The sequence below is a fragment of the Pimephales promelas genome, chromosome 13 (genome assembly GCF_988280905.1).
Source record: "Pimephales promelas chromosome 13, fPimPro1.hap1.1, whole genome shotgun sequence".
Lineage (NCBI taxonomy): Eukaryota > Metazoa > Chordata > Actinopteri > Cypriniformes > Leuciscidae > Pimephales > Pimephales promelas.
In genome coordinates, this window is record NC_142781.1 from 23,019,037 (window position 1) to 23,032,602 (window position 13,566).

Sequence of the window (13,566 nt, forward strand, 5' to 3'; positions counted from 1 at the left end):
ACTGATCAAAAATGGGAGCAGTGCCTGAATTATAATAATGACTTTCAGAGCTCAAATATTTCTGGAATTTTAAAAGGTCTCATGTAATATGTTTACTAGTTTAAACTTACATTTACTTTACTTACGTTTAAACTTACTAAATAAAAATATGTTTTTGATACATTTTAATCTGGTTTTAGATCAGGTCATACCACAGAATCAGCTCTTCTTAGAGTATGACATTTGACACTGGTAGGAGTGTTGTTTTGCTGGATCTTAGCACAGCATTTGAGATAATTAACCATTCTATCCTTATTGAATGTCTAATGCAGCATGTGGTCCTCCAAAGAACTGCCCTTCAAAATAGAAATGGATTTCTCATCATCTATAGCTTCTATTAGCTGTGGTAATACAGGTACACCACTGGAACCATTAAGTTTCCATTTTGGGACCAGCGTTATTTTCATTACATTTCATTATTTTAAATATAGTATTTCATATAAGTTTTATGCTGATGACACCAAGATGTATTTGCATGTTAAGTCTGTAGATGACAAATTCATTAAATCACTTTCTGAATGTCTAAATCTCTATGTAAAATGCTAAAGTTAATGCAAACGTTAAAGCTTGATCAATTCAGTTTTCAACTGCAAAATATTGCTAAACTTAAATCTGCTTCATTTTTAGTGTTCTGGAGAAAGTAATCCATCCTTTTATTTCTTCACGTCTTTATTACTGCAATGCTGGTGTAAGTGAGTCCTCGCTGTCACGTCTTCAGTGGGTAAAAGGTTGCGGCAGCAAGGTTGTTCACAAACACAAGAAAGAGAGATCATATATATCCCCATATTCTGGCCTCTTTACACTGGCTACCACTAGTTCATGATTTTAGGATAAAGCACCACAAATAAATTACATTTTAAAAATGATTAAACTTATTAAAAATAAAAACGAATTTTAATTGAAATCATATTTCACAGTATTACTGTTTTACTGTATTTCTGATCAAATAAATGCAGCCTTGGTGAGCATAAGAGGTTTCTTTCAAAAACATTTAAAAAATTCGAACCAACCCCCAGACGATAGTGTATTTCATGTGCACCAATTGTTTTTAATATATTTTTTTAAATAAAATAATTTGCACTCTGCAGGTCAGATATAATCCAATAAGCTTGGAACAGGACAAAATGGGGTAAACCCTCTTTCTGTCTCTCAGTGCATCCATTCTCCTCCAGTACATCTAAGGGAACTCAGTGCTCTGTTGGCAGGCTGAGCACGTCACCATGACAACTTGATTAAAACTGATGGGCCCCCTCTGCATGAAAGAGGTATATTAACTGTCAGCAAATCTGGCAAAGCCATCCTGCCAGAAACAAATGAAATTATAATGAGAAATTATAGAAGAACATTTTCTTCTTTTTTTACTACAGATTATCAGTATATGTACTACATTATTGCATTGCTTAAAGTTAAAAGTTAAAAAATCTGGGAATTTTTAAACATTGACTTGGTGTCTGAGTCCATTAAAGAATAGATCACTCAAAAGAGTTCATACACTGGCAGTTTGAAAGGACAACATTTTTTTTTTTGTTACGTTAAAAATGAACACACTATTTTTTAAAGAGGCCCTATTATGCTTTTTAGCTATTTAGTGTGTAATGTTGCCCTTAGAGCATGAAAAAGGTCTGTAAATTTACAAAGCACAAAATGAAGGGATTATTCTCTGTCAGTAGTTAAGCACTGTTTCTGAACTCCCTGAAATGCCTCGATTGTAGTCTCGAGCTTTCTTCCGGGAATGAACGTGTCACAATATTTCTCATTTAAATAATTCCTGCTGAAGGTACAAGCAGAATAAAGGGGGCATCAGTGCGCGTGTGCAAAATATGAAAGTGTGGCGAGCAGGACGAGGCAGAGTGACGTGAGAGCGGCGCGAGGTCGATAGCGTGAGAGGTAATGAGCGACACCTGTGAGACGCACCGGTCTCGCATTTCTCACGGAGGAGCGGAAGCATAAAGGAAGAGCGACGACAGTGCAGAGCGAGAGAGGAACAGGCCTTATTTTATGTTGTGTTTTGTTTCTGTGGCTAGCAGTCGTCCGTGAGGGGCTGCTGGCTTTCCTTTCATTTTGTATTGGTTTATTTTATTATTTAAGTCTTCACCGGTTCCCACCTCCTCCTTCCCATAACAACGAACCCCGTTACAGAATGATACATGCTTCAATGTAAAAAGTCATTTGCGCCAGGTGCAAGATAGGGCCCTATGACTTGGTGTTGTAAGGAAGCTTTAACCTCAGTCACACCAGGTACTCACCAGGAACCTCTCAGAAGAAACACTGACCAATATGAGGTCATCCCCAATGCGCACTTTCTCACCCTCTGACCTCTGCTTGGATGCCGGGTGAATTGTCCACCAACAAGCTTCCCCTTTGATTGAACAAAACATCAGTTAAATGACATTAGCCAGATGTACAGTAGATAAAGAAAGAGCTTATCGATGTCCCACAGCTCTCAATGATTCAATCAGTTTTGACCATGACGAACTGAGATTGCCTATAAGATCTTTTTGGTGTTTGCAAACTTAGATGTTGATACGGATATTCATGTTTCTCTATTCTGGGTGACACAATACACAAAAATAGTAAGATATCTAAGTTTAATTTTGGATCTCTTTTCGAAGCTTGGGAAGTAGTCCCAGCACTGCATCTGTTTCCTACAGTTCAAGTGTCAATCACTGCCAGAAAGAGGCCTGAAAGGGATGGTTCATTAAAAAATTAAAATTGTGATTTTTTTTATTTAAATTAAATTTTTGAGTCCATTGAAGCACACCTATACAGATTATTACATATTTTAAATTATGTTGTTCAAAACTACAATTATTAAAAATTAGTTAATTGAAATAAAAACAAAAACTAAATAAAAACATTAGATGACAAAAAAACTTGAGCTTAAAGTTTGAAGATTAAAAGACTTTGGCAACTAAATGAAACAAAATAAGTTTAAGTTAGGGTACTAAAATTACTTAAACTAGACCTGAAATAAAACAAGTTAAAAAAAATTAAATGAAAAACTAACACAAACTAAAATTAAAATGAATAATGTATACAAACAAACACTATAACAGTAATAGTATATAAATAATACTAAAATAACAATGATGTTATTACCAATTGAATCCTCTTCTAGGCCAACATCAAAAGACAGTTTGTCTGTTAGAGACCTGGAAGTCTTCAGACATGTCAGATACTATGGGAAAACAGAGAAACAAGTGTAAATTCAACTAAAAAATCATGTCGGACAAAGTTCCCATACACTGCAGCAATGGATTATTGCTAAATACCTCCGGAAGGACAATTTCAATAAGCTTCAAGCTTTGTAGTAATGTTTATCAACAATATAAACACATAATTATTAAACATAAGCCGTCCTGTCATTCGTGGTGTTAAAGCATTTTCACTTATCCCCATCTCCCCCCAATATACTGTTGGGAGTCATTGATCATGAAGTTGATGTGTGTGAGCTGTAAGCTGTGACAGGCTGCCTAATCCTTCTCCCCACTGGCTTCAATTTGTGTGGTGCATTCTCACCATTCCACTGAAGGAATGCCTAAGGAGGATAGCGTGACCGTAGAGCAGTGTCCGATGTCCCCCTCCTTGTGCTGCCTACAGAAGAGAGAGTAAAACGCTGTTAGCACACTCAAGGCAAAGGTTCAGAGACATGGACAGAATGGTCACTGCTAAAATCAACTTAAGAGTCACTGAAACAGAAAACACTGGGAAGAACATGCTGGACGGATGTTAAATGGAAATTTCTCGTTCAGCTCTTTGAACGAGAACAAAATTTCGTTGTTGTACCGTAGATGAGGAAATGTGAGGAGGGTGTGGGGAAAAAAAACTAGAATGAAAAAGTAAAAACGGCCCACAAGACATGGAGGTATAACTATACTTACCCGTCTTATAAGCCTCTGAGTGCATTGGGGAAAAAGATGTTTCTCTTAGTTAAATATAACGTAGCACATCAGGTAAAACTCATGTTTTATTCTGCAGCTGATAGTGCTCACTAATCTATAATGATTAACAATAATAATTACTGCTACGTTTGACAACCATATTTTTAATCTGACTGTGTGACCCCTTCACTGGCAGTCCAAAAACGAATGACTTTGACAAAGAGGAAAGCTGAAACTTGTGTTCCCTACTCCCAGCTGTTGCTGTATGCCTGCTGTCTAACTGAAATATCAGATGATACACCACAGTCCGTTGCTGTATGTCACTGTGATATCGTACAGTTTAGCGCAACATTTGAGCAGAAACTGCTTAAAGCTTATCAGCTTATTAAAAATGGCAAGATTTCTGGGCTGTTGATAAAAAGGTCAAGAAGCCATATGTATGCATAAATGTTAAATGAAAATACACTACCATTCAAAAGTTTGGGGTCAAAAGTTGATTTTAAGATGTTTTTGAAAGAAAACTTTTATGCTCACCAAGGCTGCATTTATTTGATCACCATACAGCAATAATACATATTATTACCATTTAAAAGAACTTTTATATTTTAATACATTTTAAAATCAATATTATAATGTATTCCTGTGATGGCAAAGCTGAATTTTCAGCATCATTACTCCAGTCTACTCTCCAGTGTCACATGATCCTTCGGAAATCATTCTAAAATCTTGATTTGGTGCTAAAAAAAATTCTTATAATCATCAGTGTTGCTAATAGTTGTGCTGCTTAATATTTTTGTGCAAAACGTGAATTTAAAAAAAAATGTGTTTAATTAATAGAATGATCAATAAAACAGCATTTATTTTATTTATACTGTATATATAGAGGTCTATTTGTCCGGTTTAATCAATTTAATGCATCCTTGATTCTTTCAACAAAAAAACAAAAATCTTATTGACTTTAAACTTTGAATGGTAGAGTATTATAAAGTAGCATACTATTTGGGTGAAAAACAAGCAATACATACATAGAAAGAAGCAAAAAAATTATAAAATCATGGAATATTCATGTATAAAGTCACATTCTTTCTGGAATCAGCATTCCAGATCATTTCCTCGTCATTGGTACTCCTGAAATTTGACAGTGTTAGAGCCCAAATGCAAAAAAGAAACAGTTCACATTTCAAACTAGACGACAGGTGTATCAGACACTGAATTTGTTACATAAATGACACGATAGGAATCTTAATAGTGAAGTCTTGTATGTAGAAAATCTGCTTCACAATGGTTCTCCAACAGAACTCACTTTCTCCGAGACATTAATGATAGCACAAAAGATAGACAGCACTGAGCTAATAAAATATATGCTGTGACAATCTCATTTCAAAATGCTGCAGTAAAATGAAATAAAATATTGGGCATGCCATTTTGTGCTGAAGGGAGGGCGAATAAAGCATTCAAATGGCCCTGTGCAGAACATGCTTAGCCAGTAGATTTTATTTTGGAATTTGCATAATTATTGGCCACTAGCTACTAGGTTTGACAAGTTCATTTATATTCTTTGTGCTAAAGGAATATTTTCACACTCTCAATCATAACATAAAAATGAAAAGGGGGAGACGAGTCTAAGATAAAGGAGAGAGACTTTGATTCTCTGACAGGGTTAGTATTGTGAACTGCATTAGTAGGGTTATGTCATGACTTAAATCACACTTAAAAATCAGTTAATGACACGTGAAGTGGTTGGGATGCTCAAAAGGAGCAGTAGGTGTAATTATGTAAGTTAATTTTGTTTTTTGTTTTTTTGCATAATTTGGATTAACATTCATGCATACTCGTTGGTCAACAAATTGTGAACATACCCATCGCTCATGATCAGGATTCTTGCAATGATGAACAAAGATACAGATATGATTAAAGAAGGCAGTTGGAAAACCCTCACCACTTCAGCACATTCAGTTCATTTTGTCTCAGCAAAATCCCAATTAATTAATTATACCCACTCTTTCTACAGTTTTTTTAAAGAAATAAAAGTCAAGCATTGATATTGGTTGGATACATGGATATGATAAACAGAAAGTTGCCAAATGATGAGGCAACCCATGAGCAAAGCCCTGTAAATAATTTACTGTAAATAAAATTTATATTTGTGAACTCATTTATAAAAAAATATAATAATAATAATAAATTATATATATATATATATGTATATATATGTATGTATTATCCATTTTTGTTAATACATACATCACCTGCATTTGTTAGTAAGTAGGTGTTTAAATGTGTTTAAAGGGATAATGGATTTGCATTACTGTCATACTAAAAATGTATAGTGATTTCTGGCATCGAAGGACTGAGGACCAATTCATAAAACACTCCAAATCAAACCTGCCAGTGTGAATTGTAGTTGTGATTTATCTGTGGTCAGTACCTCACAATGTCATTACTCACTTACCCTAGATCACGCAGAAGAACTACAGCTAATGGGATAGTTTTGGCAATAAAAACTAAAGTGTGGGGTCGGTAAGATTTTTTTTCATGTTTCTGAAATAAGACTCTTATGCTCAGGCCGCATTTATTTGCAAAAAACCCCCCAGCAATATTATGAAATATTAGTACAATTAAAAATAACTGTTTTCTATTTTAATATATTCTAAAATGTAGTTTATTCCTGTGATGTCAAATGAGCAGCATTACTCAAGTCTTCAATGTCACATGATCCTTCTGAAATCATTCTGATATCCTGATTTGGAGCTTAAGAAACATTTCTTATTATTATCAATGTTAAAAATACGTTTGTGCTGCTAATAGCCAGCATGAAATCAAAATTGAATATTCTTTTTTCTTTTTTACTAAAAGTTGCAGTTTAAATAAATTATTTATTCTTGCACATTTTTTTTTAATTCATGTGCTCTCGTGATCTTAAATAAGAAACTAAAATATGAATCGCTTTAAAAAAAACTTACTGACCCCAGACAATTGGTAGTGTATTTATACTTTCCGATTACATGGTCAATGTACTCAAAAGCAAAAGGTTTTAAAGGATTCTTACTATAAAGGTTGAGATACTGTATATTCTGTATAGTAACCCTGTAATCACTGTGATTTGTTTACTTACTCCTTCACCATTCTGCCCTGCAAGCATCTCCTGTAGGGCCCGCACTGAGAGCGACTGCTCCAGCACAAAGTTACAGATGCATAGGTCAGGAGGAAAATACTGTGGAGAGAGAAAGATAGTCTGGGTGTTTTTGCTTCCTTTTGAATATGGCAAAAGCCATACTGTATAACTGGTAAATTGGCTATGTTTACTAATTTAAAGAGTTAGTTCATCCAAAAAATGAAAATTCTGTCAGTAATTACTCGCCCTCATATCATTCCAAATCTGTAAGACCTTCGTTCATCTTCGGAACACAAATTAAGATATTTTTGATGAAATCTGAGAGCTTTCTGTACCTCCATAGACAGCAACGTCATTGCAACGTTCAAAAAAAGGTGGTAAAAACATTGTTAAAATAGTTCATGTGATTACAGTAGTTCAAACCTTAATGTTATGAAGCGAAGAGAATACTTTTCGTGCACAAAAAAGCTAAAATAACGACTTTATTCCACAATCTTACGCTGTTGACGAAGTGTAAACAGTGCAGCGCTTCTGGGTTCTACGTCAGAACGTCAGCTCACTACCAGCTCACTACCAGCGTAGGCCAATAGTGAGCCGATGTTCTGACGTAGAACCCAGAAGCGCAGCACTGTTTACATTATCAACAGCGTATGCGAATAACATGGAAGAGAGTGTTGAATAAAGTCGTTATTTTAAGGGGGGGTATTCTCGTCTCTTCAAAATATTAAAGTTGAACCACTGTAGTCACATGGACTATTTTAACTACCTTTACACTACCTGCTTTTACTACCTTTCTGGGCCTTGAAAGTTGCAAAGATGTTGCTGTCAATGGAGCGACAGAAAGCTTTCAGATTTCATTAAGAATACCTTCATTTGTGTTCCGAAGATTAACAAAGTTCGTACGGGTTTGGAATGACATGAGGGTGAATAATTACTGACAGAATTTTCATTTTTGGGTGAACTAACCCTTTAAGTCTTTCATTAGGCCTAAATAGATGTTTTGTTTTCGATATGTGTTTAAGGATTAGCTTGAGAGGCCAGTGGAGGTTTACATGGGCAAGTGGTGAACTCCACCCTTGGTCTAAAGAAGTCTTATCTATCTATCTATATAACTGCACACACTTGATACTAAAAATGAATGACCATAATTTATGGTCTTAAACATACTGTATATGTGAGTGACCAGGGTGATTGTAATGCATGATGGTAAAAGCTGTCAGTTATCTTCTTTGTCACTCAGTCAAATACAGCAGATGTTTCAGTGTCACTGAGGGTTATTCGTTTCATCACTGGTAACCCATAAGAATTCATTTATTGACATGCATGAAGAAGACCAATACTTTATATGATAATGGAAAGATCATTATCATCCACCTTCATTTTTTTTCAATATATGAACAAGGTCAGGCCCAGTAGACAACAGATATGCCCACACATCTTCTACTGCCTTGCCTCCTAATGCATAGAAAATATGGTGCAGAGCAGTAGGATCAACTGCTGTTGCCATGGTTTTCAACTACATGAATCTTTACCCATTAATATGATGTATTGCTAGAAGACAACATATCAAAAGCGAATATGTTTACTCTATATATTTTTAACCATGACATTTTGTTTCCACACAAATCCACAAGTATTTCTTAATCAGCATACCTAAAGCAAATCAGATTGTGTCACATTAAGCATTTGTACATTGTTGTTTTCTAACCATTAATCTAAAAAAACATTAAACCATGGTCTGATCTAATCATTAAAACAAACAAAAAAAATCAGTTTTTCATAAATTGCTTTGCTTCGATCTGCATTGTGTTTTGTGTTGAGAGGTTCAGGCATGCTGAAGCAATGACTAGTTCCTCAGAACACATGAAGCATTACCTTCGCCTCTGATGTGGGCTCTAGATAACACAGGCGGTTGCCAAGTCCCTCTGCTGAAAGGCAGAATTTGCGATTCTCCTTCTGAATGGCGGCGACACATTGCAGCACCACCTCATCTTCCTGCCAGAAAAAAAACAAATAAATTAAACTTGTGTTTAAAAGTAAAAACGTTCTGAGAAACGCTGTTGAAAATTTAAATCAACACCTAAACAAACATTTGTGTGAATATTTGCTAGATGTTCGTTCTGTGTGTGCTAAAAAATAAGACAGTTTTTGTAGTTAGTCCTGGCTGTGTAAATAGGAAAAAAAACAGTCGATTGGGTCGATCCACAAAGCACCAAAACAGTCTTGTAATCATTCAGCAATATCCACTCATGATGGGGGAGGAGAGAGAGAGTGAGTAAGCTGGTCATTTGCAGAAAGACTGTAAAAACAGAGATAGGTGACATACTACCAAAGAGGAAATGGTCAGATGAATATAATTGGAAGGAGAAGGGCAAGAGCTAAGACTCCTGTTAATATTGGAAAAGGTTTTCAGCGCTGGAGAGACGTTTGAAAGCAGGAGGACCTGAAAACATACAGAGAGATTGCTTTGTTTCTGATTGATACATTAGTAACTTTGGTTCTGTTATGTTTTACAGATCCAATATGTGCTTTTGTATGCGGTTGTTGGTGTTGAATCAAAGCTGATTCATCCATACTTGTGTAAGCTGTCTGATGCACCAGCTTTAGTGGTTGCCTGTGTTACAACAAATACGCTATTTGTTGTTTTGTAAGTGTTTGCAATGAAGGGGGGGGGGGTTCTTTTAGGTAGTGGTGTGTTTGTTTGGGTCTCTATTTCAAATATCAACAATGTTGCAAAATGTTTGTTTTTTAATGTTGTTTTCAAACAACAAAAGTTTCCTGGCCACTCGCCCTGCCTACCATTGGTTATCCAAACAGAACAAATTGTTTAAATACACCGACAGAATAATTAATCAGTGATTAGTGACTAGAGCTAATTTACAACCAAGGAGACTAACTAGGAATAGAAGGGCAAGAAGACTGCGAAGATTAACACAAAGACAATAAAACCGAATATAACTCCTTTTTAAACTTTAAACAAAGAAAAAAAGTCCAACAGATGAGGAAGGGTGGAGGATCTGGAGGTGGAAGTGGGGCTGGCGAAGGACAGTGAACAGAAAATGCCGTCAGGAACCAGGAGCAGAAGGAGCCAGGAGCAGGAGGTGTAAGGCGGAGACCCAGACCACAGGGAGGGCCAAGGCCCACGGTGGAGTCGAAAGAAGGAGGTGCCATGGTGGAGATTTGACAGGTTTGACAGATGGCGATGGAGCCAATGGAGCTGGAGACCCAGGTGGAGCCGAAGAGCCAATGAGACCAGGCGATCGGATAGATCAGGGATAAATGGATCAGGATCATGGATCTGCAACGACGAGCATCCAAGGTGGAGTAAGAGTATAAGATTGAGGACCAAGGTGGAGCCGGAAGAAGGGGAAAGCCTGATGGAGCCAAAGAGGTGGAGGGACAAAGCACAGCTGAAGGCCCGGAAGTGGTACAGGCTGAACAATGTCTGACCATGGTTGAGACGGAAGGATGAGGGGGCAAGGTGAATCCGGAAGGATGATGATTCCAGGTGGAGCCGAGGGAGGGAGGAACCAAGATGGAGCCGACTGGTTGACGGGTCAAGGTGGAGTGATGGGCTCGGCGGCTGGATCCTCTTGACAAGGCAGAGCTGGAGACTGGAAAACCCGAGGCAGATTCACACAGCAGAGTGGAGTCAGAGGAGGTGCAGAGGGACTGAATGGAAACAACAGAGGCGGGGCAGAGAAACTTGCTCTTATATTCAGAGGAGGTGGGAGAGGGAGGCTTGGTGGGATCACTGGAGATGGAGGAGGTGTCCGTTCCATGCAGGGTTTAGAAGGTGGCTGACTTGGTTCTGGGTTCAGAAAAGGGGCTGGTGATGTCCTTCACAGCAGGGCAGATGGTGAACACCGAATCATTGTTCACCAGCAGCACCCAATCCATAAACGTGATGAAATTTCCCCAAGGACCATAGCCAGGCAGGCATGTCTTTGTGCTTTTGTTCAGGCTGGTCCTGAAAAACACGCATGGAGAGCTGTCTGGAAAGTTTAAAAAATCCTTGGTGTGGTCCTTAACAATGAAAAGACAGAACTAAGGGTTTAAATACACGGACGGAGTAATCAATCTGTAAAACAGAATAGATGTACAGTAGAGCTAATTAACAACCAATGATACTGACTAGGAACACAGATGGCCAGGAAGACAGGGAAAGCCAATAAACTTTTTTGAGGAATGACTTATAGTTAATTTCACACTACTTACACAATTATCAATTAGCAGCGATATTGTTAGCTAAAATAGTTACCAGTAGTAAAAAAAAAAAGAAAAAATAGAATCAGATTTATGAAAAACTTCTCAAGTTGAAAGGCATATCATATCATGTCATGTCATAAGTAAATACTGTATTTAAATAAATTGTATCGATGTAACAATAGCTAAATTATCTCAAAGTTGTCACTGAAGGAAAGGAAGAGGAGTGGAGACACTTATGTCATTAGAATCCACAATGAATCTCTCTACATCCTCATTCTCTCTCAGGATGAATATATTGATTTCTGTCTCATTTGTTTCCAACCCAGTGCTTTTCTTGTGTGCCAGCTCACGTATCACATTAATCCTAGCCGATGGTTGCCATGGTTCTGATGAACACCATCAGAGGAGTAACAATTCCATAACACAGTCACGGCATGGAAGTTCATTTTTATGTTTCATACATCATGTTCAGGATGATTCGTTAATATGATGAATCTGTGTATATTTGGGCTTGGGTTATGTTAATTAAATTGGGCTGTCAAAAGCCGCTGTCTAAGCTATGCTAAACCTCTGACAGTAAAGCAGTGGGAGCGCCTATAATCCAGATGCCAAACCAACATTTGATGTAAACAAATAAGCCTAATATAGCATTACCCACCATACCCCATTTAAAAAAAAAAAAAACAAGTTAATACTTTTATTCAGCAAGGATGCATTTGATTTATCAAATGAAAAAAAAAACATTTTTGTAACACTAAAAATGTCTCTTCTGTTTAATAAATATTTATCAAAGAATCTTTAAGAAAAAGTACCAAATCAGCATATTACAATGACTACTATCAGCTGAAGCATATCATAATTGGGGGTACATATTATTTTGTGATTTCACAGTAATGGAGAGTGGGCCACAGAGCAGATTTGGTGTCTGTGGTATGGGGCACATTGATATTCAAAGCAAATTTGTTTGGACTGAGAACACTTTCTAAATGGAGCTGACATGTGTGTGCTGGATCTGAACTGAAGCCTACAGGATTGACAAACAAATTGCCAGCAGTTTCCAAATTGCTGTAATCCAATTTTGCTCCTCATTGTAACCTGTAAATGATAAGTCTTGTCTTTAAATAATACAATACTCTATAGATCAATAAAGGCTGCTGACATCTTTTAAAAACATTAGTAAAAATCATACCAAGCCCAGTCTTTTGAACAGTAGTGATTCCTGTATGAGTCCAAATGATAAGCCCTTTTGTTGTTATGCTTCAAAAAAAAAAGATGTTTATTATACAATAAACATCAATGAGGTCCAGTGCTGTTATGGATTTGATTTGATTTGTATTTCCACAGAGGAAATAATGTCATACAGGATTGTAAGAACATGAAGGTTAAGACAATTTTCCATTCATTTACCACTCTGCATAATATCATGTGCAATAGTACCGTGCAACACATGTCATATGCAATAGGCAAAATCTAGTCATATTTTTTAAACTGTACATGCATGCATATTATCACAAATTTATTTATCTATTGAAGATGTATATGTTACAATTATCTGTGCTTTGGGTATTTATATATATATATATATATATATATATATATATATATATATATATATATATATATATATATATACTTTATACATATTTTAATTATGACTTTTGGCAATTAAAGCTCATTCATATTAACAGCATTAGTATAAGACAGATGGTGTACCTATACAGATGTATGCACGTATGTATTTACAATACAGCGTTATCTGCCTAATGCAGTCAAGTGGTCTTTATCTAAAAGAGGAGATCTTCCCTTTCTTAAGTCCTACCTAGATCCCCTGCCAAGGAATCTGGTGAATCTGCAGCAAAGTGATCCAGGGGAAAGTCGCAAAGCCATCTGCAAAACAGCTAAGGGGCAGAGTCACAGTCTATCTATAGGGGTGTTGCGTGTTTAAGGATTTTAGGGGGGTGGGGTGCATCTGCTCCGAATCACAAGGGCAAGTACGAGAACTCTCCAAACTCTCTGTTATGCATTCATATTCTATACGCCTGACTTCCTGGACCATTTGCCAAGCCCATCTGCAACTTACTGACCAAACCTATGTTCATGCTTGAGAGTTTAAATACAGGTGCCACAGAGATAAACAGATCCATCCACACCCCTCCTCCACCATGCTCAATGTGTGTCTTTAAGGACATGAACAGGTGTGGGTGTGTGGCCTGAAGACTTCAGGGGCTGTAACTTGAGAGGTCCTGATGTGCTCTGGTGCCAAATAAATGCTCACAACTCACCCAGCCCTGCAACTGACATGAACTTGAGAAAAGGTGAATA

At 36.9% G+C, this 13,566-nt stretch overlaps 1 protein-coding gene across 7 annotated transcripts in view; it reads right to left on the reverse strand.

The window, feature by feature from the left end:
• ryr3 (ryanodine receptor 3) overlaps positions 1–13,566 on the reverse strand; it is a 110,447-nt gene that overhangs the window by 85,218 nt on the left and 11,663 nt on the right. For 4 of the 7 annotated variants that reach the window (XM_089118650.1, XM_089118649.1, XM_089118653.1 and 1 more), the window contains exons 2-7: positions 8,911–9,030; positions 7,036–7,134; positions 3,921–3,935; positions 3,559–3,633; positions 3,139–3,217; positions 2,286–2,398 (exon numbers count right to left, since the gene is read on the reverse strand). In XM_089118650.1, the coding sequence (XP_088974776.1) occupies positions 2,286–2,398; positions 3,139–3,217; positions 3,559–3,633; positions 3,921–3,935; positions 7,036–7,134; positions 8,911–9,030 (501 nt within the window). The remainder of the gene's footprint in view (positions 1–2,285; positions 2,399–3,138; positions 3,218–3,558; positions 3,634–3,920; positions 3,936–7,035; positions 7,135–8,910; positions 9,031–13,566) is intronic. The other 3 variants (XM_089118656.1, XM_089118654.1, XM_089118655.1) reach the window with 1 other exon arrangement.